Source organism: Cherax quadricarinatus, chromosome 88 (assembly GCF_038502225.1).
Source record: "Cherax quadricarinatus isolate ZL_2023a chromosome 88, ASM3850222v1, whole genome shotgun sequence".
NCBI lineage: Eukaryota > Metazoa > Arthropoda > Malacostraca > Decapoda > Parastacidae > Cherax > Cherax quadricarinatus.
Genome location: NC_091379.1, coordinates 17,424,654 through 17,451,891, shown reverse-complemented (window position 1 = coordinate 17,451,891; position 27,238 = coordinate 17,424,654). Strand labels below are relative to the sequence as shown.

Below are 27,238 nucleotides of genomic sequence, written 5' to 3'. Positions count from 1 at the left end.
GCACCAGCATTACCATCATGGTGCCTAGAGACGATCATCATTTGCGTTTTCTCAGGTGCAAATGTTACTTGCCATCTATTTCCCCAAGCTGATATAGCTCTCAGCTGGTGATTGATGTAGCTTAGAGCAGCTGGCATTTCTTCTCTTGGATAAGTGAATGTCAGCGTACAGTCGTCCGCATATGCATGTGATTCTGGGATGAGATGAAGAAGGTCGTTGAAGTAGACATTCCATAACAATGGACCCAGCACGCTTCCTTGTGGAACACTTGCCCCAATAGGATGTCTTGCTGATTCCGTTCCATTGAGAACTACACTTAGAGATCTACCATGAAGGTAGTCACTGAGGAGACATATCGTAGAGCCTGCAATTCCCAGTGCTTGAAGTTTTGCTAAGAGGCCCTGGTGCCACACCCGGTCGAAAGTGCCAGCAATGTCCAGTGCTACCACACAGCTGACTTTGGATTCATCCAGTGACTGGTGCCACTTAGTGGAGAGGTTTAGCAACAGATCAGCAGCAGAGTAACCTTTCCTGAAGCCATATTGACGATCACAAAGTAGTGAGTGGTAGTCAAAAAAATCTGTCATTTGTCTTGAGATAATTGTCTCAAGGATCTTACCAGTGATTGACAGGAGTGACACTGGTCTGTAGTTGCTGATTTCTGCTCTGCTCTTCTTTTTGTGAACAGGGACTACATTTGCCTCTTTCCATGGAGAGGGCCATTTACACTGTACTAGGCAGTGCTGAAAGATGCGAGTTAGAGGTGCTGCTAGCTGGTCTGCACATCTTCTCAACAATCTTGGGCTCAACTTGTCTGGGCCCACAGCCTTTTCTTGGTCAAGTGATTTAAGAAGGAAATGCACCTCCTCCTGCCTTATTGTCACCACTGACAGTTTTGACACAGTTCTTGCAGCTAGCCAAGGAGGGTCCCTTGCTGGATCAGGAACTTGCATTTTGGTAGCAAAGTGTTCAGCAAAGAGGTCCGCCTTCTCTTGACTACTAGTAGAGGTGGTCCCATCCTGTCGATTTAGAGGTGGAATAAGTTCATCAGGCAGATAACCTTGTCTGTCCTTGACCAGGGACCACCAGGTTTTGGAGCCTACCCTACCTGATGCTAACTTTCTTTTAGTGTCCACCTCCCATTTAGCAATGGCCCACTTTTGAACATCACCCATATGCCTACAGGCTTGCATGTGCAAGTTCCTGTTATAGGTGGTAGGATGTCTCTTATACCTTCGCCATGCTTTGTACTTAGCAGTAGCAGCCTCTCTACAACGAAAGCCAAACCAAGGCTGATCTGTAGGCTTTGTCACATATTGCCGGTGAGGAATGTGTTCTTGTTGCAGATTAAGGATGTGTCCAGTGAAGGCTTTCACTTGGTTGTCAACATCCCCCTGGAGAAGAGCATTCCAGTCGGTGGTGGCGAGCTCAGAGCAAAGGGCTGGCCAATTACCTCTTTCCCATAGCCAGGTTGTGCGTGTGGACTCCTCACCTCGTTCTGTTGGGATCTTAAGTGTGGTAAAAACAGCCTTGTGGTCAGACGATCCAACGTAGCCGAGGGGTTGACAAGTGACTATGCCTTCTGCCAGATCACTCACTACTGGGTCAAGGGAGGAGCCAGAGATATGAGTAGGGAAATCAACAAAGTTTCTCATGTCAAACACTGCAAGAAGGTCATCAAAGTCCCTCTGTATAAGGTGCTGGTTGAGGTCACCAACAATTATAATATGTTGACAGTTGTGTTGTAGCAGAAGGGAGTCAATATTTTCCATTAGGAAGTTGATAGGGTCTGCGTGTTGCCACTGAGGTCTGTACATTGTACATGCTAGTACAGAGGTACTAGTGTTTATACAGAGCTTGAAGAACATCATTTCAAGATGTGTAGGGGTGGCAACATCTATGTGCTGGGCATGAACACTTTTAGAGAAGCACACAGCAACGCCACCTCCTTGCCCTTGCCTGTCTCTTCTCATCCATGAGGTGTAGCCAGCAATTCTTGCAAAATTTTCTGGAGTCCTGTCATCCAAAAATGTTTCAATAACAGCTAAAATGTCGGGACGTCGAGTGTTCACAAAGCTATGTGTGAGCTCTCCAACATTAGTAATGAAACCTCTAATGTTGGCCGACAGGATGCTGATAGGCTGGCTCCTCATGATGAAGTGGTCAGCTTGAGGTGGTGGGTCTGTAGGGAATGTAAGGTGCCTGCCCTTAAGAGAGGTAGGGTACTGAGGCAGCTGCAGGGATGTAGGTCTGTGGTCGTGTATAAGGCCCAATCTCACCTGCTGGGCTGGGATAGGAGTAGCTAAGTGGGTGACGTGTGAGAGTGTTCACCAATTCAGAGATCCTGCTGGTTTGTTCTGAGAACAGGTCTCTAAACAGGTGGCCCTGTCTGTCAAGTTCCTTTTTCTTCCGACTGGTCCTCCTTATGTCCTTTCTTGTAGCAGTAATTACACCTGGTATCTCTTTCTCTCTCTCTCTCTCTCTCTCTCTCTTTCTCTCTCTCTCTCTTTCTCTCTCTCTTTCTCTCTCTCTCTCTTTCTCTCTCTTTCTCTCTCTCTTTCTCTCTTTCTCTTTCTCTTTCTCTCTCTGTCTCTCTCTCTCTCTCTCTCTCTTTTTTTTACACAGGGTTTGACAAGGTTAGGTTAAGGATCCCTAGCTTTATTGACAAGCTATTTACAGGTTAAGGATTCTTAACTTTATTGACCAGCTAAGAGCTGTTACCTACATCAGCTCATTTGAAAGCATTTTTATTGTTATGAAACATACAGGTAGGGAACAGGATGAAGTTGGAGCCATCTGTGGGCCAGCATTTTCATCTGATCAACTGACTTTAACTCGTTGACATCATAATGCTGTACAAATGTGTTCCATACTCGAGTCATCCTGGTTGTTGAGGTGGTTTGGTCATTCAGAGAGAATCTGTCAAAGTAGAATGACTCGGAGAGCATATGAATCTGTAGGGAAAGGAAGGCGGGGTAGGGGTTGTCCTCGAAAAGGTTGGAGGGAGGGGGTAAAAAAAGGTTTTGTGGGCGAGGGGCTTGGACTTCCTGCAAGCGTGCGTGAGTGTGTTAGATAGGAGTAAATGGAGACTAATGGTTTTTGGGACTTGACGAGCCGTTGGAGTGTGAGCTGAGTAATATTTAGTGAAGGGATTCAGGGAAAACAGTTATTGTAGATTTATCCGGACTTGAGTCGTGGAAATGGGAAGTACAATGCCTGCACTTTAAAGGAGGGGTTTGGGATATCGACAGTTTGGAGGGACTTCTAAACTGTTGTATTCTGGGCACCTCTGCAAAAACAGTGATTATGTATGAGAGAGGTGAAAGTGTTGAATGATGATGAAAGTATTTTGTTTTTTGGGGATTTTCTTTCTTTTTGGGTTACCCTGCCTTGGTTGGAGACATCTGACTTGTTAAAAAAAAAGATTCAGCAGCCACTTTTAACATCATATAGTGTTGAGATGGTTGATTGTGGAAAGCCAAATTCAGTGACTTGTGCACTAATTCTATCTGCTTCATTTTTTTTTTTGTTTCGCCTTCAGAGAAACTGTTTGTTTACTGCATGCTTTAGGTATCGTGATGATGTGGTAATTTAAAATATGGCAGAATTAAATTGTAAATACTGATCATATCTCAAGTTTTTCATCGCAACTCCTTTATGAGGACAAAACTCAAGGAACCACTGTAATGTAGATTTTAATCAAACTGAATGGAAAAAAACTCGTTAACCCTTTAAGAGTTGGTTCTGTTGTACTATGGCTTTGAAGCCAGGGTCGGCCCTGTTGTGCTGCACCACGAGCTCGGCTAACTCAGAAAAGTTGATAGTATTAAATTTGGGCCTAGATATGAGAGAATGGGTCTGTATGGTAAGTGTGCACCATATAAAAAAAATCCTGCAGCACACAGTGCATAATGAGGAAAAAATTGTAACCCAGCCCAGACTCATGAAACTTCATGTTCATCAAGAACTGCAAGAAGCCCATCATGTACCTTCAACATTCTTTGGAGAAGGAGCATGGACACAGGGGTCATCCCTCAGTCACTAAAAACAACAGATATAGCCCCACTCTGCAAAGGTGGCAGTAAAGCAATTGCAAAGAACTACAGACCAATGTCACTAACATCCCATATCATAAAAATCTTTGAAAGGGTTCTACGAAGCAAGATCGCCAACCACCGAGATACCCATCAATTACACGACCACGAAGATGGGTTTAGAGCAGGTCGCTAGTGCCTATCCCAGTTACTGGACCACTAGGACAAGGTCCTGGTTGCTTTAGAGGATAAACAAAATGCAGATGTAGTATACACAGACTTTGCGAAAGCCTTTGACAAGTACGACCATGGTGTAATAGCACACAAAATGCATCATAAAGGATTACCAGGAAAAGTTGGTAGATGGATTTATAACTTCCTAACAGATAGAACACAAAGAGTAAACAGAGTAAAGTCTGAGGTGGCTACAGTGAAAATCTCTGTTCCACAAGGCACAGTACTCACCCCCATCCTGTTCCTCATCTTAATATCTGACATAAACAGAAATGTAAGCCACAGCTCCGTGTCTCCCTTTGTGGATGACACCAGAATTGAAATGACAGTGTTCTCCATCGAAGACACCGCAAGGATCCAAGTGGACATCAACCAGCTTTTTAAATTGGCCACAGAAAACATTATGAAATTCAATGAAGAGAAATTTCAACTACTCAGATATGGAAAACTTGAGGAAATTAAAACTGTATCAGAGTATACAACAAATTCAAACCACACACTAGAGTGAAAAACTAATGTGAAGGACCTGGGAGTGATAACGTCAGAGGATCTCGCCTTCAGATACCACAACAATGTATCTATCTCATCTGCTAGAAAAAATGACAGGATGGGTAATGAGAACCTTCAAAACTAGGGACGATAAGCCCGTGATGATTCTCTTCAAATCGCTTGTTCTCCCTAGGCTGGAATACTGCTGTACAGTAACTGCCCCGTTCAAGGCAGGTGAAATTGCTGACATGGAGTGTACAGCACACACAAGTACGATAAAGCATCTGAATTGCTGGGAACGGTTGAAGTCCCTTGATTTGTATTCTCTGGAATGCAGGTGAGAAATGTACATGATAATATTCACTTAGAAAATCCTTGAGGGATTAGCACATGAAAATCACTCCCTACGAATGCAAAAGACTCAGCAGGAGATGCAACATTCCCCCAATGAAAAGCAGGGGTGTCATGAGTACACTGAGAGACAACACAATAAGTGACAGAGCCCCAAGACTGTTCAACTGCCTCCCAGCATACATAAGGGGGTTTACCAATAGACCCCTGACTGTCTTCAAGAAGGCACTGGACAGGCACCTAAAGTCTGTACCTGATCAGCCGGGCCGTTTTTTTTTTTTTTTTTTTTTTAACAAGTCGGCCGTCTCCCACCGAAGCAGGGTGACCCAAACAAGAAAGAAAATCACCAAAATGAAAATACTACTTAAATCATCACTCAACACTTTCACCTCACTCACACATAATCACTGTTTTTGCAGAGGTGCTCAGAATGCAACAGTTTAGAAGCATAAAGCATATACGTATAAAGATACATAACATATCCCTCCAAACTGCCAATATCCCAAACCCATTCTTTAGAGTGCAGGCATTGTACTTCCCATTTCTAGGACTCAAGTCCGGCTATACAGGTCTCCCTCAACATTCGCGTTTTCAACTTTCGCGGGCTTCACACATTCGCGAATTCCTAACCGCCAAATTCCCAGCTGCCAAATCATATTTAAGTTTTCCGCCATGAGTCCTTACTACCCTCCCTCCGACCCCCAACAACTGGCAGCCAGCCCTCCCACCACTGTGTGGTGAGTGTTTTGTTTGTTCATTATTTGCTATTAAACTACAGTATAAATAATGTAAACCCATCCATGACTGCATATTAGAATGGCTATTCGGACAGGTATTGGAAGGTGACATGTGTTTACTCTTGAACACAGCAAAGAATCAAACATTTCTGCTACTGCTAATAATAATAATAATAATAATAATAATATTAATAAAAATAATAATAATAAATACGATAGAATTGAAGAAGGAAATTGTACAAAAATACGAGGGTTGAAGCAGTGGTGGAGGAAGTGGTTGACGCATCGTCAGTGTGGCTTTGTTTATGCTGGAGTGAGTATTAGTCTCCATGCTCTTCCAAACATTTCACAATAATTCATTGTATTTGGTGCTATAGACGGTGATATAGACGGTAATAGGTTTAGTAGAAAAATAGAAATGAGCAGGAAGGGTAAAGAGAAAGGAGAGTCTTTCAATGTTTATTATGCTAATTGCCGTAGTGCTAGGAATAAGATGGACGAGTTGAGATTAGTTGCTAGTGTAGGTAACATTGATGTATTTGCCTTAACTGAGACGTGGTTTAATTCAAAAAGTCGGGACATGCCTGCGGAATGTCATATTCAGGGTTTTAAATTGTTCCAAGAAGATAGAAGTATTGGGAGGGGGGTGCGGGTTGGCATTGTACGTCCGAGATCGCTTGAACTGTTGCATAAAAACGGGTATTAAGTCTGAAGTAACACATACAGAGTCTGTTTGGATAGAATTTTCAGAGGGGCATGAAAAACTGATTTTAGGAGTGATATACCGTCCCCCTAACTTAGATAGGGACCAAGGGAAACTACTATGGGAGGAAATTGTTAAGGCCACAAGGCACGATAATGTAGTAATTCTAGGAGACTTTAACTTTAGTCATGTTGATTGGAATTTCTTGACTGGGAATTTAGAATCGTACGACTTCTTAGAAGTATTTCAGGATTGTTTTTTGAAGCAGTTTGTGACAGAACCTACAAGGGGAAATAACCTGCTTGACTTAGTTATGGCAAACAATGAATCCCTTGTTAATAATTTAGAAATTTCAGAGGAACTGGGTGCTAGCGACCACAAATCAATTACATTTAGCATTGAATGGAAGTACGATAGTAGCGATAACTCAGTAACAGTCCCAGATTTTCGCTTAGCAGATTACGATGGGCTTAAAGAACACTTATCATCTGTTGACTGGGGTAACGAAGAGAGCTATCAATATGACAGTTTTCTGAACACTATACATGCTGCTCAAAGAGCGTTTATCCCATATAAAGAAATTAGATCAAATAGAAATGACCCAAAATGGATGAATAATAGGCTCAAATATCTACTAGGGCATAAGAAAGGAATTTATAGGCGTATCAAAAGAGGTGAGGGTCATCTTATGAATCAGTATATTGACATTAAGAGGGACATTAAAAAGGGGATAAGAAAAGCTAAAAGGGACTATGAAATTAAAGTTGCTAGGGATTCTAAAACTAACCCAAAAAGTTTTTTCCAGGTCTATAGAACAAAAGTTAGAGATAAGATAGGTCCCCTTAAAAATAACTATGGGCACCTTACTGACAATGAGAATGAAATGTGCTTGATTTTAAATAATTATTTTCTCTCAGTTTTTACACAGGAAGACACTAACAATATTCCAGTAATTAATTTTTACAGTGGGCTAGAAGAAGATAAATTATGTAACATCACAGTCACTAGTGAGATGGTTGTGAGGCAGATAGACAGACTGAAGCAAAATAAGTCGCCGGGTCCTGATGAGGTTTTTTCAAGGGTTCTTAAGGAATGCAAAATGGAACTCTGTGAACCATTAACTAATATTTTTAATTTATCTCTTCAAACAGGTGTAGTGTCTGATATGTGGAAGATGGCTAATGTAACTCCTATTTTTAAAACAGGGGACAAGTCGTTACCGTCAAATTACCGCCCAATAAGCCTGACCTCAATTGTAGGCAAATTACTAGAGTCAATTATAGCTGAGATTATAAGAAGCCATCTCGATAAGCATAGCTTGATTAATGATACTCAGCATGGATTCACAAGAGGCCGGTCTTGTCTAACTAATTTATTAACTTTCTTCAGTAAAGCTTTTGAGGCTGTTGACCACAATAAAGAATTTGATATTATTTACTTAGATTTTAGTAAGGCTTTTGATAGAGTTCCGCACCATAGACTGTTAAAGAAAGTGGCAGCCCATGGCATTGGGGGAAAAGTGCTCTCGTGGATCGAGTCATGGCTCACTGACAGGAAGCAGAGAGTGTCCATAAATGGGGTTAAGTCCGAGTGGGGATCTGTGACAAGTGGCGTTCCACAGGGATCAGTCTTGGGCCCGTTGTTGTTTATAATATATATCAATGATCTTGATGAGGGAATTACTAGTGATATGAGCAAATTCGCCGATGACACAAAGATAGGTAGGATAATTGATTCAAACGTAGATGTTAGGGAACTTCAGGAGGATTTAAACAAACTCTATTCTTGGTCAGAAAGTGGCAGATGCAGTTCAATGTAGATAAGTGCAAGGTTCTGAAGCTTGGGAGTGCCCATAACCCTAGTACTTATAAATTAAATGATGTAGAACTTAGCCATACAGATTGCGAAAAGGACTTGGGGGTTATGGTGAGCAGCAACCTTAAACCAAGACAGCAATGCCTAAGCGTACGTAATAAGGCAAATAGATTACTGGGATTTATATCAAGAAGTGTAAGCAACAGAAGTCCAGAGGTCATACTGCAGCTTTATACATCATTAGTAAGGCCTCACCTTGATTATGCAGCTCAGTTCTGGTCTCCGTATTACAAAATGGACATAAATTCGTTAGAAAACATTCAGCGTAGGATGACTAAATTAATACATAGCATCAGAAATCTTCCTTATGAAGAAAGATTGAAGACTCTTAAGTTACATTCACTTGTTAGACGAAGAATGAGGGGAGACCTGATCGAAGTGTATAAGTGGAAGATAGGTATTAATAAAGGGGATATTAATAAGGTCTTGAGGATGTCTCTCCAAGAGAGAACCCGCAGTAATGGATTTAAATTAGATAAGTTTAGATTTAGAAAGGACATAGGAAAGTATTGGTTTGGAAATAGGGTAGTTGATGAGTGGAACAGTCTACCTAGTTGGGTTATTGAGGCTAGGACTTTGGGTAGTTTCAAATCTAGGTTGGATAAGTACATGAGTGGGAAGGGTTGGATTTGAGTGGGACTTTCACATCAGAGCTTATTTCTTGGGTAGCATTGAAAATTGGGTTGGGTAAATGTTTTGTTAGTGGGATGAATTGTAAAGGACCTGCCTAGTATGGGCCAGCAGGCCTCCTGCAGTGTTCCTCCTTTCTTATGTTCTTATGTTCTTATGTGCTTGTAGATTGAGTGTGACTGGAGTGGTTGAGACAGTGGTTGAGACAGTGGTTGAGACAGTGGTTGAGACAGTGGTTGAGACAGTGGTTGAGACAGTGGTTGAGACAGTGGTTGAGACAGTGGTTGAGGCAGTGGTTGAGGCAGTGGTAGAGGCAGTGGTAAAGGCAGTGGTAGAGGCAGTGGTAGAGGCAGTGGGTGAGACAGTGGTAGAGGTAGTGATAGAGGCAGTGATAGAGGCAGTGATATTTACTAACATTATTTATTTTTATTATCACACCGGCCGATTCCCACCAAGGCAGGGTGGCCCGAAAAAGAAAAACTTTCACCATCATTCACTCCATCACTGTCTTGCCAGAAGGGTGCTTTACACTACAGTTTTTAAACTGCAACATTAACACCCCTCCTTCAGAATGCAGGCACTGTACTTCCCATCTCCAGGACTCAAGTCCGGCCTGCTGGTTTCCCTGAACCCCTTCATAAATGTTACTTTGCTCACACTCCAACAGCACGTCAAGTATTAAAAACCATTTGTCTCCATTCACTCCTATCAAACACGCTCACGCATGCCTGCTGGAAGTCCAAGCCCCTCGCACACAAAACCTCCTTTACCCCCTCCCTCCAACCTTTCCTAGGCCAACCCCTACCATGCCTTCCTTCCACTACAGACTGATACACTCTTGAAGTCACTCTGTTTCGCTCCATTCTCTCTACATGTCCGAACCACCTCAACAACCCTTCCTAAGCCCTCTGGACAACAGTTTTGGTAATCCCGCTCCTCCTCCTAACTTCCAAACTACGAATTCTCTGCATTATATTCACACCACACATTGCCCTCAGACATGACATCTCCACTGCCTCCAGCCTTCTCCTCGCTGCAACATTCATCACCCATGCTTCACACCCATATAAGAGCGTTGGTAAAACTATACGTACTCTCATACATTCCCCTCTTTGCCTCCAAGGACAAAGTTCTTTGTCTCCACAGACTCCTAAGTGCACCACTCACCCTTTTCCCCTCATCAATTCTATGATTCACCTCATCTTTCATAGACCCATCCGCTGACACGTCCACTACTCAAATCAACTCGAATGTATCAATAAATCTTGTACAAGGGACGAACATGGAGAATATATCATAGCTAAATTTAAATCAGAAGACCTGCAAAAACCCTTCACAGTTATAAACATCTACAGAGTACCACAGTCAAACATTTATCACTTTAGTGAAAAACTCGGAAACACGATTACTGATGCACACATGAATAAAGACCACCTACTACTAACAGGAGATTTCAACATATACATACTACACGACCAGGACCCACAAGTAACTGAATTCACAAACACAATGAGTAACTGCCTGTTGCTACCAGCAATATCTAAACCTACAAGAATCTCCAAGACAAGCATCTCCTTAATAGACCACATCTGGACAAACACCATATCCCCTTTAACCAGTAAACAGTCCAAGCAGATCTACGTTCACATATGTAGTGCTACAAAAGTAGATCTATGTTTTTTACACATTTTCAAATGTAAAAAAACAAAGATCTACTTTTTTTACATTCAAATGTTGAAAAAACGTATATATACATTTGGACCGTTTATGGGTTAAAATCAGGCATAATCACAGACAACACTACAGACCACTACCCAATCTTTCTCATAACTAATCTGGGCAAACTGCCACAAGACATTACTCAAGTAACTTTCAGACTACATAACGAGACAGCAGTTAACAACTTCATAGCAGCTATGAATAACATCGATTGGCAAAATGAGCTCGAAACATATAGATATAAATGAATGTATAAATAATTTTCTAAAAGAAGCCCAATGCCTCTATAACAGACATTGCCCCAGGATAACTAATCAGATCACAGCAAAGAGACTGCATAATCCCTGGCTAACACCAACCATCCTCAAATCCATTAACACAAAGCACAAATATGAAAAACAGTATAGAATGGGTCAAATAACTAGAGAACAGTCGAAAAGTTACTCGTCAGCACTTACCAGCCTGATAAGAAGATGTAAAAAATTGTATTATGAAAATAGATTACATAACATCAAAGGTGATATGAAAAAAACCTGGAAAACTCCATCTGAAATTCTTGGAAATAAAAAGTTATCCAAAAACAAAACAAACTAACAAAATCAGATAAACCCCTACTCGCACCTACTGAAACAGCAAACAGACTTAATGTTTTCTTCTCCACCATAGGAAAAATCTAGCAAACAAAATACCAAGCACAAACACCCGTCCATCAGACTACCTCATAGATACCTACCCAAATATGCTATTCCTAGCTCCAACCAACCCCATAGAAGTTACACTCATCATTAACACCCTTAAAAACAGAAACAAGGCAGGAGACATAAACAGCTTGCCTGCTTTTGTGTACAAAAAAGCTTCTCAAGTGTTGTCACCAATTATTGCTACGCTCTTTAACAAATCCATTGAATCATCTACCTTCTCAACAATCCTCAAAATAGCGAGGGTCACTCCGATCCATAAAGGAGGTGACCAAGCTGACTTGAATAACTATAGACCAATATCTAACTTATCACTGCTCTCTAAAATCTTGGAAAAATTAATTCATAGACGGATCTATTCCTACCTCGTTTCACACAACATATTAATCCCTTGTCAGTTTGAATTCAGGAATAATAAAAGCACAAATGATGCTATCATACACATGCTAGAACTAATATATACCACACTTGAAAAGAAAGGAGTCCTGCTGGGTATTTTCATTGATTTACGAAAAGCTTTCGATACAGTCGACCATGAACTGCTATACTTGAAAATTAACACACTATGGTATCAGAGGCCACTCCCTCAACTACCTAAAATCATACCTTAGTAACAGAACTCAATATGTGTATGCAAATGATGCAAACTCTTCCACCCAACCAATCACAGTAGGAGTCCCACAAAGAAGAGTCCTTGGACCACTCCTCTTTCTCATCTACATCAATGATCTACTGAATGCATCACAGCTACTCAAACCCATATTATTTGCAGATGACACTACATATGTCTTTTCCCACCCAAACACAGTCATACTAGCAAACACAGTCAATGCTGAATTACAGAAAATATCTGCCTGGATGATGACTAACAAACTTACCCTGAACACTGATAAAACCTATTTCATTCAGTTTGGAAACAAAGCTGCAAACGATCCAATTAACATAACGCCAAATGGATCATCAGTCACAAGACTCTCAGAGGGGAAATTCCTAGGTATCCATCTTGACAGTAGCCTTAAGTTCCGGACACACATACAACAAATCACCAAGAAAATCTCGAAGACTGTAGGCATACTATCAAAGATAAGGTACTACGTTCCACAATCAGCTCTCCTGTCACTGTACCATTCACTCATATACCCTTATCTTACATATGGAATTTGTGCATGGGGATCAACAACATCCAATCACCTAAAACCCCTAATAACCCAGCAAAAGGCAGCAGTAAGAAAGATAACAAATTCCCACTCCTGCCAGCATACTCCACCAATTTTCAGAAGTCTGAATCTGCTCACCATTAAGAACATCCATACTTATTCATGTGCCTACTACATACACAGAACAATACACGCAAATATAAACCCTCCACTCAAACTTCTCCTCACCAACCTTAACAGGACACATGACCACAACACAAGACACAGATCTCTTTTTGATATACCTCGTGTCCATATCACACTGTGTAAAAACTGTATGCACATAAAGGGCCCCAAAATATGGAATTCATTACCAGAGGATATTAAAGTAACCCAGTCTGAAAATCAATTTAAGACTCTTCTCAAAAGCCACTTAATCACCCTAGACTAAATGCTAAATACTCATTACACACTTACTCCCACATCATAACTGAAACAATCACTTTGAACCTTTTATCCATTGTTGACACGAATATAATTGAATCATTGTTTTCACAAAAAGCATTTTCAAATATAAATATATCTTTGTATTATACAAATTTTGATTCATTTATAATTAATATTCTACTGTACAACTATGAAATAACTACTATCCTACTGTACAACTATGATATACTCCTTAGTTTAAGTAGACTGTAAGCCAATAATGTTAAGTTGGCCCATAATGCCAAGGCATAATAGAGGCTCTCTTTGCATTGCAACCCACTATTGTATATACACAATCTCAATGTACTGTTTGCAAAGACATAAATAAATAAATAAATAAATGGTGATCATATGTATCAGAAATCTTTACTATAATGTTAGGCTGAAGGCACTGAATTTACACTCTGGAAAGATGTAGAGGCATACAAACGGGGTCTCCTGTAATGCGTAGCTTTAAAAATGGGTTGGATGTGTACGAGGGGGTGTGGGTGGGTGTGACATAGACCTGCCTGGCATGGGGCCATTTGTTCTTGTGTTTTAAGAATGGGAGGCATAATAGATGGTGCAATAAACATATGTAAATAAGAAGCAATCCTCTTTTGACTCTTCCAGGTTAGAAATTACTGTATATTGCTTGTACATTTTTTTGGTGTAAATTCATACAAATGCAGCTCTTGACTGGCAATACTTTGTGTGTAGTATTATGGAATTAATTTGCTAATCATCTAGTGACAGTACAGTAAATGCATCTGACTTTTGCCTGTGTACTGTATATTTTGTATTGCTGTAGTCTTCACAACTTTACAAGGTATCTATCTTGACTGCCCTCTAATCCACTACTTATGTTTATGTTGTTTCAGAGTCAAGAAGACACCAGTGTCATCATTCCTCGGGCAACTCTGATGTGCCACATGTGTGATATGACTAAATTTCCCAACACGAAGGTAAGAGCTAGTGTGTCAGTGTGAGAGAGAGTAAAACACAGCTACATCATGCAGGTGGAAGCCATTAGCAGTAGTGGAGATGAGAGAGACTGCCATGGAAATTTGACAAGATACACAAGTCAGTCTTGTGTGTGATGGCAAGTTTGAGAGGGAAGGATCATTCTCTCACCATCCCTGGTATACCCACTTGTTTAAATTATCCTTATTTGCACAGAATCTTCATTTTTTTGTTGTTTAAATTTTAAACTGCAAGTGCTCTTAATTTGTATTGATAGTATTTTATACATGACTTATTGAGATTTAGTTTGTTAATATTTCAATATTTTAGTGGCTTCAGGTTTTTCATAAATGTGTTATTCTTTGTGTAAGTTTAGCCATGACTAGCAGTTCTTATACATCAGCTTCTGACAGTTTTGTACCAAAGCTCTGTAAAATTGTTACCTCAAGTGGTTGTTTTATGGTTAATATAAACTTAAAACCTTAAGCAGTTATTTCATGGTTTATTATTATTATTACTTATTTGTTGATAAATAACCTCAAGTTATTTGTAGGTAAATAACTTCAAGTAGTAGTGTGTTGTTTGGCTCATTCTGAGTACCCACTGGTGGTTACATTAACAGAGCCATGCTTGCACTACCCAATCTTCAGTTGAAATTTTTTTTTTTTTTAATTTTTAAGGACAGTGGAACCTCGGTTGTTGAACTTAATTCGTTCCAGATGTCAGTTCGACAATGAAAATGGTGGAGAGCTAAACCAGTTTTTCCTGTAGAGAATAATGTAAATAGAATTAATCCATTCCAGACCAAAAATGACAATATAATAATTTCTTAATAATAATGTACTAACTACTACATACGTATAAAATTATACAGCACACGGAAACTGTAAAAATGAATACAAAATGAAAATTTAACCCTTTCAGGGTCGGCAGACCCTCTCCTAAATTTGTTCTCAGGGTCGGAAATTTTTTGAAAAAAAAAAAAAATCTTAGGAAATGATAGAGAATCTTTTCCCGATCATAATGACACCAAAAGAATGAAATTTGATGGAAAACTTATGGAATTATGCTCTCACGAAGTTAGCGGTCTCGACGATGTTTATGCATCGGTGATTTCGCCCACTTTGAGATCTATTTTTAGCCAATTCCAACATACCAAGCCGGCAAAAAATCATAACTATTTTGCTAGAACTCCATTTTTTTCTATCGAATGAATACCAGAAACCACCCATTTACCGATTTCAACTATCCAATAAAATGGTCAGAATTTGGCAATTTTGCCAATTTCACACAAATTTCAAAAGATGCCAATTTCCAAATAGGGTCCAGAATAAACAAGACAGACATTCCTGGCACTAAAATAAAAAATTTTCAGTTCATTACTCACGTCCCCAGGCCTCTCTTACATTTCTTTTCCTTTCCACTTTGAATTTTTATTCTCGCAAAAAATAGAAGATTTACTGTTATGCAGACTACTGCATTAGTGTAGAAATGGTATAAATAATATCAGCACACTTGTGAAAGAATATTAGACTCGCCAGTTGACATGTATTGAACGCATAGCATGATCTGTTTACTTTTGAACTTTGGCAAAAATTGAACATTTCTGCTACTTTGAGCTCAATTTCAAGGTACTTTTCATTGTGAAACCAATCAGAATCGTCTCAATTTCCGTAATATGTCTTCCATTCTATAAAATGAGACCAGGAAAACTAGACTACAACTGTAAATAGCATATGAAAATACACTGCAAAGTCACTGTTTTAAAGCAAAAACATGGTTGGAGTTTTTTTTTTCTCATTATGCCCTGTGTGCTGCAGGATTTCTTTTATACTGTGCACACTGACCATATAGACCCATTGTTTCATATATAGGCCTATTAGCTTTCTCTAGATTTGAAGGCGCTAGAATTTATGCGTATTAGTACGGCACCAACCCTGGCGTGCAGGCCATACTAGCATGGCACCAACCCTGAAAGGGTTAACTGAAATATTGTACAGTAAATGAAAATTTAGCTGCCTCTTACCTGTCAGAGGAGAGCTAATGGCAAAATTCTTGCAGCTTCAGATCTTGCAGGAAAAAGCTGGTAGGCCTACATGTGTGAGAATTGATCAGTAGGGTCATTGTGAACAGTATAAAAGAAGTCCTGCAGTACTCAGTGCATAATGAGAGAAAAAATGACCGTGGTTTTGGTTTAAAATGGCAACTTTACGTATTTTTGTATGGTATTTATGGTTGTATTCTCGTTTTCTTGGTCTCATTTGATAGAATGGAAGATGTGATACAGAAATGGAGATGATTTTCAATGGTTTAAAGACTAAAAGTAGCTTGAAATTGAGCTCAAAGTAGCAGAAATGTTTGATTTTTGCCAATGCTCAAGAGTAAACAAATCACATCACACATCCAATAAACGTCAACTGGTGGGTCTTGTATGCATTCGCGAATGCGCTGATATTTATATAATTATTGCAGTTATGCAGTAATCTGAATAACAGTAAATCCCCTATTTTTTGTGTGAATAAAAATTCATAATGAAAAGCATGCATAATACAAGAGGGGCCGGAGATGTGACTGATGAACATATAAAATGTTATTTTAGTGCCAGGAAAGTCTGCATTATTTATACTGGACCCTCTTTTCAAATTGGCCTTTCTTGAATTTTGTGTGAAATTTGCCAAATTAGTAATTTCAGATCACTTTATTGGGTAGTTGAAATAGGCAAATGGGCAGTTTCTTGTACTCAAACGATAGAATGAAAGGAGTCCTAGCAAAATAGATATGAGTTTGGTCGACTGGAACACTGGAATTTGCCCAAAATAGAGCTCAAAGTGGGCGAAATTGCCGATGCATAAATATCACTGAGACTGCTAATTTCGCGATAGCGTAATTCCGTAAGTTTTCCATTGAATTTCATACTTTTGGTTTCATTACTTTCACAAGATGCACAGCAAGAGCTCAAGAAATGTTTACAGCACTCACATTAGTTGCTATACTGACTGAGACCCATGCTGTGGACTCGTATCTGGTCCGAGTTTTGTTGGTTGACAACCAAGACCATGTACAAAAACCAATTGAACAAATTGGTTTTGAAAACTGATTGTTCGACAAGCGAGATTCCACTGTATTTAAGGGGGCTGTAGGGCAATTTTCTGCGCGCGCTCACCGAAAAATAAAAAAAATATGGAAATTGAGTTATATATACTGAAAAATAGCTCAACTCTTTGGCAACACAATGGTACCAGAATGAATGTTCTACGACGTTTCTACAAGAAATTATAGCCATTTATATCAGGTATGGTGACGGCGATGTTGGTACCGAGTCTGCTCACGGCCCATATATATTTTGGAAATTTTTCCTTGTTTTTTATCGCTTTTTCTTGCATTATACTTTCTAATATAATAACTGACTACTTGGCATCATAAAACTGAAGGCGGAGCTTATCCCTAGATTTAGCAACAGTCATTAATCATATCAAGATGCGCGGAAGGGTTGTCGCGCCAGGATAAATCACTCATTATTACGCTTATATCAGCTTATATATCAACTCTACAGCTTATTTTTCTATCAGAATTGATCTAATATGATATAATAAACACTCTAAATAACATACAAACATGTTATATACTCTAGACTGAATAAAATAGGCCATAATATGACGAAAGATTATCGGGAATATTTCCATAAATATTGAGCTACTCCTCTCCAGGTCGTATTCTTTAGTCTGCGAGTAAGAGAAAATGGTGTTTTGAAGAGGCTAACTGCACTAGAACATCAGTTTACTAAGAAATACACCCAAACAAACGCGATTTTCGCGAAAAATTTTTTTTTTTTTGGAGACGGGGGCCGGCCGGCGCTCCCGGCCGATATCTCGGAAGTAACTTATTCAACAATTGTTCAACTTTCTTGCTTTATTACTGAATTAAATGGAATATAATACTCACAAAAGTTGTAGAATAATGATTTCTCTAATTTTCTGTGAACAAATTTTGGAAATATTCCAAATACTTTGGGAGTTATGTGGGAGTAAAGGGCAGATTTTTTTGCAATATTCCAGGAACTAACAAACTTTATTTTTTTGTGAAATAAAGAAACGTTCATTTAATGAAAAGTGGTCACAGAAAATAAGAATAAGCATTGTTCTCTCGGCACCAAGTGTCCAAACATCCTCACGTAGTCCCATATAGGATAAAAGTTTAACACTATGGCATTTTCAGTAAATCAGTCATTTCTCAGTTGTTGTTTGAGGTATATTTTTGATAAATATTTTCAAGAAAGAGTGAAACGACTTTGTCTTGTGTACCAAAACTGGAGAAAATCGGACAGTAAACAACGGAGTTACAGATTTTGCCCGACGGCCTTCACTTGTCACACATTAAATTGTCGTATCACCACTAAAGAAAAATTCATAGCCTTGTGACATTAAGTTTTCTTTTGTTTACCACTGTGGTCTCTTCTGGATGATTCTGTGATGTTATCATTACGTAGTTTGTCATATTCTTTTTATGACCTTGCGTTTTGTTATCACATTCAGTATTTTTTCCTGTCGGCTAAAAAGGGCAATGTCTAACAGTATTTTTCAGTCTAATTCAAATAGTTCTTCTATTCTTACCTCCTAGTCATTTTAAAGCTTTGGACTGTTTCCATCTTATCCACATGTTTTTTGTGCACACCACACCAGTATTCTCCATGGGGAAGTGGAACAGAATTTTTCCTCTGTAAGCCATGCGTGTTGTAATACCTTACCTTTGATATACCTTTGAAGAATTTTGAGAGTATATCTACTCTCTGAGCCCTGCCATGGGCCAGACTCGTCTGGTGCTCGCCTGGTCAACCAGGCTGTTGCTGCTGGGGGCCTGCTGCCCTACATATCCATCACAGCCTGGTTGATCTGGCACCTGGTGAAGATACTTGTCTAGTTTCCTGTTGAAGGCTTCAACACTTGTTCCAGCAGTGTTTCTGATATCTTCTGATAAGATGTTGAAAAGTCTGGGACCCCGGATGTTGATACAGTGTTTCCTTACTGTCCCCACCGCACCCCTGCTCCTCACTGGATTTATTTTACACTTCCTCCTATATCTCTCACTCCGATATGTTGTTATGGCAGTGTGCAGATTTGAGACCAAGCCCTCGAGTACCTTCCAGGTATATATTATCATGTATCTCTCTCTCCTCCGCTCCAGTGAGTACATGTTCAAGACTTGCAGGCGTTCCCAGTAGTTTAGGTGCTTTACTGGCTCAATGTGAGCCGTAAATGTTCTCTGTATTTGTTCCAGCTCCAATATTTCTCCTGCCCTGAACAGGGCTGTCAGCACTGAGCAATATTCTAAGTGAGGGAGCACTAGCAATTTGAAGAGTGTCACCATCGGCATTGTTTCCCTTGTATTGAAAGTTTTCAATACCCACCCAGTCATCTTCCTGGCTGTCGTGATCTTTGTCTTGTTATGGTCTTTGAAAGAAAGGTCTGCTGACATAATTATTCCTAGGTCTTTTACGTGTTCCTTACGTTCTATTTGGTGATCCTCTTGAGTTTTGTATATAGTGCTCCTTTTGAGTTCTTCATACTTTCCATACCTAAGCAGCTGGAACTTATCACCATTGAACGTCATGTTGTTTTCCACTGCCCTCTGGAAAACCCTGTTTGTCTTCCTGTACTTTTTCAGTGTCCTCTACCGTACTGACTTTCATGCTTATTTTAGTGTCATCTGCATATGATGATACAGAAGTGTGCTGGGTGTTTTTGTCTGTCTGCTATGAGGATGAGGAACAGGAGAGGTGCCAGGACAGTGCCTTAGGGCACTGAGCTTTTGACCTCGCTGATGCTGGATCTTGCCCTGTTCACTACTACTTTTTGTTGTGTGTGTGTTAGGCAACCGAAAATCCATCTGCCTACTTTCCCTGTAATGCCCATGGCCTTCATTTTGTGCGCTATCACTCCATGATCGCATTTGTCAAACGCCTTTACAAAATCTGTGTAAATCACATCTTTGTTTTGGTCGTTTTCCAGTGCCTCCGTAATTCTTGTTGTAATGGTTCAGCAGCTGTGACAGACATGATTGTCCTGCTCTAAAACCATGCTGGTTCGGGTTATGTTGGTTGTGCTGGTCCATGAAATTTGTAACCTGCCGTCTCATCACTCTTTCAAAGATTTTTATGATGTGAGAGGTTAAGGCTACTGGTCTGTAATTTTTAGCTTGTGCTCTACTTCATCCCTTGTGCAAAGGAGCTATGTCTGCACTCTTTAAGGCCTCCGGTTTTTCACCTAGATCTAAGCGCTTTCTCCAAAGAATACTGAGGGCTCGTGCTTTTGGTACTTTGCACTTCTTTATAAGTAGAGCATTCCATGAATCTGGTCCAGGTGCTGAGTGAGTGGGCATGTTTTCCATTTCTTTTATGAAATCTATGGGATTTGTACTAATGTTAGTTAGTTGGTCTGTCATGCCTTCTTCTGGAGTGAAAAATATTTCTGCATTTTCTACCTTGCTGTCATTTAGTGGGTTGCTGAACACCGACTCATACTGTTCTTTTAGGATTTCTCATTTCCTGTTCGTCAGTATATGAGTCTCCTCTCAGTAGTGGTCCAATTCTACAGGTAGTTCTTAGCTTGGATTTTGCATAGGAATAGAAATATTTTGGGTTTCTTGCAATATCCTGTATGGCCTTTTGTTCCCTTTGTACTTCTTCTGTGAGGTATGACATCCTAAGTTTTTGCTCTAATTCAGTGATCTCTCTGCTAAGTCTATCTTTCCTCTGTTGTAGCATATTGTGTTTTTAAGCAGTTCATAACCAGTTTTCTTCTTTTGTACCATCTCCTACGCTCTCTCTATATCTGATCTTCTGGGTTTCCTCAATGGTACATGTTTCATACATACTTTGTATGTTTCTGTATTCAGCTTCTCTAGGCACTGGTGGGGATTTAGGTCGCTCATGTCTGACTCCCAGGATATCTCTTGATAGCTCTTCGTTTATTTTTTCCCAGTTAATTCTATGGTTGTTAAAATTAAACTTACTGAACATCCCATCTCTAACTTTAGTGATGCAGTTTCCTACCCCTGAGTTAATACTAGTTTGAACCTCTATGATGTTATGATCAGAGTAAATAGTTTTAGAAACTGTTATGTCTCTGATCAGTTCCTTGTTGTTTGTGAATATCAAATCCAGGTTATTTTCATTTCTAGTGGGATCAATTACCTGTTGGTTTAAAGAGTACTTTTCACAAAACCTCATTATTTCCCTGGTATGTACCTGTTGAGCCAGGGTGCTTCCCGGGGATATTTCTGGTATAACATTACGTTGCGCCATCTTCTGTTTTACACGAAGGAGATTAAAATCTCCAAGGAGTAAAATATTTGGTATAGTATTTTCTAGCCTATGCAGATCGCTATCTATCTTACTTAACTGATCTGTGAATTCCTCAGCAGTTGCCGATGGTGGTTTTATAGTAGGTTGGTAGACAGCAACCACCCAGGGAGGTACTACCGTCCTGCCAAGTGAGTGTAAAACGAAAGCCTGTGATTGTTTTACATGATGGTAGGATTGCTGGTGTCTTTTGTCTGTCTCATAAATATGCAAGATTACAGGCATGTCTTGCTACTTCTACTTACACTTAGGTCACACTACACATACATGTACACATTTATTTATACACACTCATCTGAGTTTTCTTTGATTTTATCTTAATAGTTCTTGGTCTTATTACTTTTCCTTTTATATCCATGGGGAAGTGGAATAAGAATCTTTCCTTCGTAAGCCATGCGTGTTGTAAAAGTCAACTAAAATGCCGGGAACAATGGGCTAGTAACCCCTTTTCCTGTAAAGATTACTAAAAAGAATAAGAAGAAGAAAATTGTCAAAGTGGGAAGTCTGAATGTGCGTGGATGTTGTACAGATGATAAGAAAGAGATGATTGTGGATGTTATGGATGAGAAGAAGCTGGATGTCCTGGCTTTAAGTGAAACAAAACTGAAGGGGGTGGGAGAGTTTCAGTGGAGAGGAATAAATGGGATTAGGTCAGGGGTTTCAAATAGAGTTAGAGCTAAAGAAGGAGTAGCAATAATGCTGAAGGATAAGCTATGGCAGGAAAAGAGGGACTATAAATGTATTAATTCAAGGATTATGTGGAGTAAAATAAAGATTGGATGTGAAAAGTGGGTTATAATAAGCGTGTATGCACCTGGAGAAGAGAGAAGTGCAGAGGAGAGAGAGATTTTGGGAAATGTTGAGTGAATGCGTGGGGAGTTTTGAATCAAGTGTGAGAGTAATGGTGGTTGGGAATTTCAATGCTAAAGTGGGTAAAAATGTTATGGAGGGAGTAGTAGGTAAATTTGGGGTGCCAGGGGTAAATGTAAATGGGGAGCCTTTAATTGAGCTATGTGTAGAAAGAGATTTGGTAATAAGTAATACATATTTTATGAAAAAGAGGATAAATAAATATACAAGGTATGATGTAGCACGTAATGAAAGTAGTTTATTAGATTATGTATTGGTGGATAAAAGGTTGATGGGTAGGCTCCAGGATGTACATGTTTATAGAGGGGCAACTGATATATCGGATCATTATCTAGTTTTAGCTACAGTTAGAGTAAGAGGTAGATGGGAAAAGAGGAAGGTGGCAACAACAAGTAAGAGGGAGGTGAAAGTGTATGAACTAAGGGAGGAGGAAGTTCAGGTGAGATACAAGCGACTATTGGCAGAAAGGTGGGCTAGTGCAAAGATGAGTAGTGGGGGGGGGGGGGGGTTGAAGAGGGTTGGAATAGTTTTAAAAATGCAGTATTAGAATGTGGGGCAGAAGTTTGTCGTTATAGAAGGGTGGGGGCAGGAGGAAAGAGGAGTGATTGGTGGAATGATGAAGTAAAGGGTGTGATAAAAGAGAAAAAGGTAGCTTATGAGAGGTTTTTACAAAGCAGAAGTGTTATAAGAAGAGCAGAGTATACGGAGAGTAAAAGAAAGGTAAAGAGAGTGGTGAGAGAGTGCAAAAGGAGAGCAGATGATAGAGTGGGAGAGGCACTGTCAAGAAATTTTAATGAAAATAAGAAAAAATTTTGGAGTTAAACAAGTTAAGAAAGCCTAGGGAAAGTATGGATTTGTCAGTTAAAAACAGAGTAGGGGAGTTAGTAGATGGGGAGATGGAGGTATTAGGTAGATGGCGAGAATATTTTGAGGAACTTTTAAATGTTAAGGAAGAAAGAGAGGCAGTAATTTCATGCACTGGTCAGGGAGGTATACCATCTTTTATGAGTGAAGAAGAGCAGAATGTAAGTGTGGTGGAGGTACGTGAGGCATTACGTAAAATGAAAGGGGGTAAAGCAGCTGGAACTGATGGGATCATGACAGAAATGTTAAAAGCAGGGGGGGGGGGGGATATAGTGTTGGAGTGGTTGGTACTTTTGTTTAATAAATGTATGAAAGAGGGGAAGGTACCTAGGGATTGGCAGAGAGCATGTATAGTCCCTTTATATAAAGGGAAAGGGGACAAAAGAGACTGTAAAAATTATAGAGGAATAAGTTTACAGAGTATACCAGGAAAAGTGTACGGTAGGGTTATAATTGAAAGAATTAGAGGTAAGACAGAATGTAGGATTGTGGATGAGCAAGGAGGTTTCAGAGTGGGTAGGGGATGTGTAGATCAAGTGTTTACATTGAAGCATATATGTGAACAGTATTTAGATAAAGGTAGGGAAGTTTTTATTGCATTTATGGGTTTAGAAAAGGCATATGATAGAGTGGATAGAGGAGCAATGTGGCAGATGTTGCAAGTATATGGAATAGGTGGTAAGTTATTAAATGCTGTAAAGAGTTTTTATGAGGGGAGTGAGGCTCAGGTTAGGGTGTGTAGAAGAGAGGGAGACTACTTCCCGGTAAAAGTAGGTCTTAGACAGGGATGTGTAAAATCACCATGTTTTTTTTTTTTTCAACAAGTCGGCCGTCTCCCACCGAGGCAGGGTGACCCAAAAAAGAAAGAAAATCCCCAAAAAGAAAATACTTTCATCATCATTCAACACTTTCACCACACTCGCACATTATCACTGTTTTTGCAGAGGTGCTCAGAATACAACAGTCTAGAAGCATACACATATAAAGATACACAACATATCCCTCCAAACTGCCAATATCCCAAACCCCTCCTTTAAAGTGCAGGCATTGTACTTCCCATTTCCAGGACTCAAGTCCGACTATATGAAAATAACCGGTTTCCCTGAATCCCTTCACTAAATATTACCCTGCTCACACTCCAACAGATCGTCAGGTCCCAAGTACCATTCGTCTCCATTCACTCCTATCTAACACGCTCACGCACGCTTGCTGGAAGTCCAAGCCCCTTACCCACAAAACCTCCTTTACCCCCTCTCTCCAACCCTTTCGAGGACGACCCCTACCCCGCCTTCCTTCCCCTATAGATTTATATGCTTTCCATGTCATTCTACTTTGATCCATTCTCTCTAAATGACCAAACCACCTCAACAACCCCTCTTCTGCCCTCTGACTAATACTTTTATTAACTCCACACCTTCTCCTAATTTCCACACTCCGAATTTTCTGCATAATATTTACACCACACATTGCCCTTAAACAGGACATCTCCACTGCCTCCAACCGTCTCCTCGCTGCTGCATTTACCACCCAAGCTTCACACCCATATAAGAGTGTTGGTACTACTATACTTTCATACATTCCCTTCTTTGCCTCCATAGATAACGTTTTTTTGACTCCACATATACCTCAACGCACCACTCACCTTTTTTCCCTCATCAATTCTATGATTAACCTCATCCTTCATAAATCCATCCGCCGACACGTCAACTCCCAAGTATCTGAAAACATTCACTTCTTCCATACCCCTCCTCCCCAATTTGATATCCAATTTTTCTTTATCTAAATCATTTGACACCCTCATCACCTTACTCTTTTCTATGTTCACTTTCAACTTTCTACCTTTACACACATTCCCAAACTCATCCACTAACCTTTGCAATTTTTCTTTAGAATCTCCCATAAGCACAGTATCATCAGCAAAAAGTAACTGTGTCAATTCCCATTTTGAATTTGATTCCCCATAATTTAATCCCACCCCTCTCCCAAACACCCTAGCATTTACTTCCTTAACAACCCCATCTATAAATATATTAAACAACCATGGTGACATTACACATCCCTGTCTAAGACCTACTTTTACCGGGAAATAGTCTCCCTCTCTTCTACACACCCTAACCTGAGCCTCACTATCTTCATAAAAACTCTTTACAGCATTTAATAACTTACCACCTATTCCATATACTTGCAACATCTGCCACATTGCTCCTCTATCCACTCTATCATATGCCTTTTCTAAATCCATAAATGCAATAAAAACTTCCCTACCTTTATCTAAATACTGTTCACATATATGCTTCAATGTAAACACTTGATCTACACATCCCCTACCCACTCTGAAACCTCCTTGCTCATCCGCAATCCTACATTCTGTCTTACCTCTAATTCTTTCAATTATAACCCTACCGTACACTTTTCCTGGTATACTCAGTAAGCTTATTCCTCTATAATTTTTACAGTCTCTTTTGTCCCCTTTCCCTTTATATAAAGGGACTATACATGCTCTCCGCCAATCCCTAGGTACCTTCCCCTCTTTCATACATTTATTGAACAAAAATACCAACCACTCCAACACTATATCCCCCCCTGCTTTTAACATTTCTGTCATGATCCCATCAGTACCAGCTGCTTTACCCCCTTTCATTTTACGTAATGCCTCACGTACCTCCCCCACACTTACATTCTGCTCTTCTTCACTCCTAAAAGATGGTATACCTCCCTGACCAGTGCATGAAATTACTGCCTCTGTTTCTTCCTTAACATTTAAAAGTTCCTCAAAATATTCTCGCCATCTACCTAATACCTCCATCTCCCCATCTACTAACTCCCCTACTCTGTTTTTAACTGACAAATCCATATTTTCCCTTGGCTTTCTTAACTTGTTTAACTCACTCCAAAATTTTTTCTTATTTTCATTAAAATTTCTTGACAGTGCCTCTCCCACTCTATCATCTGCTCTCCTTTTGCACTCTCTCACCACTCTCTTTACCTTTCTTTTACTCTCCATATATTCTGCTCTTCTTATAACACTTCTGCTTTGTAAAAACCTCTCATAAGCTACCTTTTTCTCTTTTATCACACCCTTTACTTCATCATTCCACCAATCACTCCTCTTTCCTCCTGCACCCACCCTCCTATAACCACAAACTTCTGCCCCACATTCTAATACTGCATTTTTAAAACTATTCCAACCCTCTTCAACCCCCCCATTACTCATCTTTGCACTATCCCACCTTTCTGCCAATAGTCGCTTATATCTCACCCGAACTTCCTCCTCCCTTAGTTTATACACTTTCACCTCCCTCTTACTTGTTGTTGCCACCTTCCTCTTTTCCCATCTACCTCTTACTCTAACTGTAGCTACAACTAAATAATGATCCGATATATCACCATGGTTGTTTAATATATTTATAAATGGGGTTGTAAAGGAAGTAAATGCTAGGGTGTTCGGGAAAGGGGTGGGATTAAATTTTGGGGAATCAAATTCAAAATGGAAATTGACAGTTACTTTTTCCTGATGATACTGTGCTCATGGGAGATTCTAAAGAAAAATTGCTAAGGTTAGTGGATGAGTTTGGGAATGTGTGTAAAGGTAGAAAGTTGAAAGTGAACATAGAAAAGAGTAAGGTGATGAGGGTGTCAAATGATTTAGATAAAGAAAAATTGGATATCAAATTGGGGAGGAGGAGTATGGAAGAAGTGAATGTTTTCAGATACTTGGGAGTTGACGTGTCGGCGGATGGATTTATGAAGGATGAGGTTAATCATAGAATTGATGAGGGAAAAAAGGTGAGTGGTGCGTTGAGGTATATGTGGAGTCAAAAAACATTATCTATGGAGGCAAAGAAGGGAATGTATGAAAGTATAGTAGTACCAACACTCTTATATGGGTGTGAAGCTTGGGTGGTAAATGCAGCAGCAAGGAGACGGTTGGAGGCAGTGGAGATGTCCTGTTTAAGGGCAATGTGTGGTGTAAATATTATGCAGAAAATTCGGAGTGTGGAAATTAGGAGAAGGTGTGGAGTTAATAAAAGCATTAGTCAGAGGGCAGAAGAGGGGTTGTTGAGGTGGTTTGGTCATTTAGAGAGAATGGATCAAAGTAGAATGACATGGAAA

General features: G+C 39.8%; 1 protein-coding gene across 1 annotated transcript in view; it reads left to right on the top strand.

Moving 5' to 3' along the window:
- The window catches only part of LOC128698628 (glutamic acid-rich protein), a 144,591-nt gene that overhangs the window by 46,904 nt on the left and 70,449 nt on the right, over positions 1-27,238 (top strand). The window contains exon 8 of the mRNA XM_070104015.1: positions 13,953-14,036. Within this exon, the coding sequence (XP_069960116.1) occupies positions 13,953-14,036 (84 nt within the window). The remainder of the gene's footprint in view (positions 1-13,952; positions 14,037-27,238) is intronic.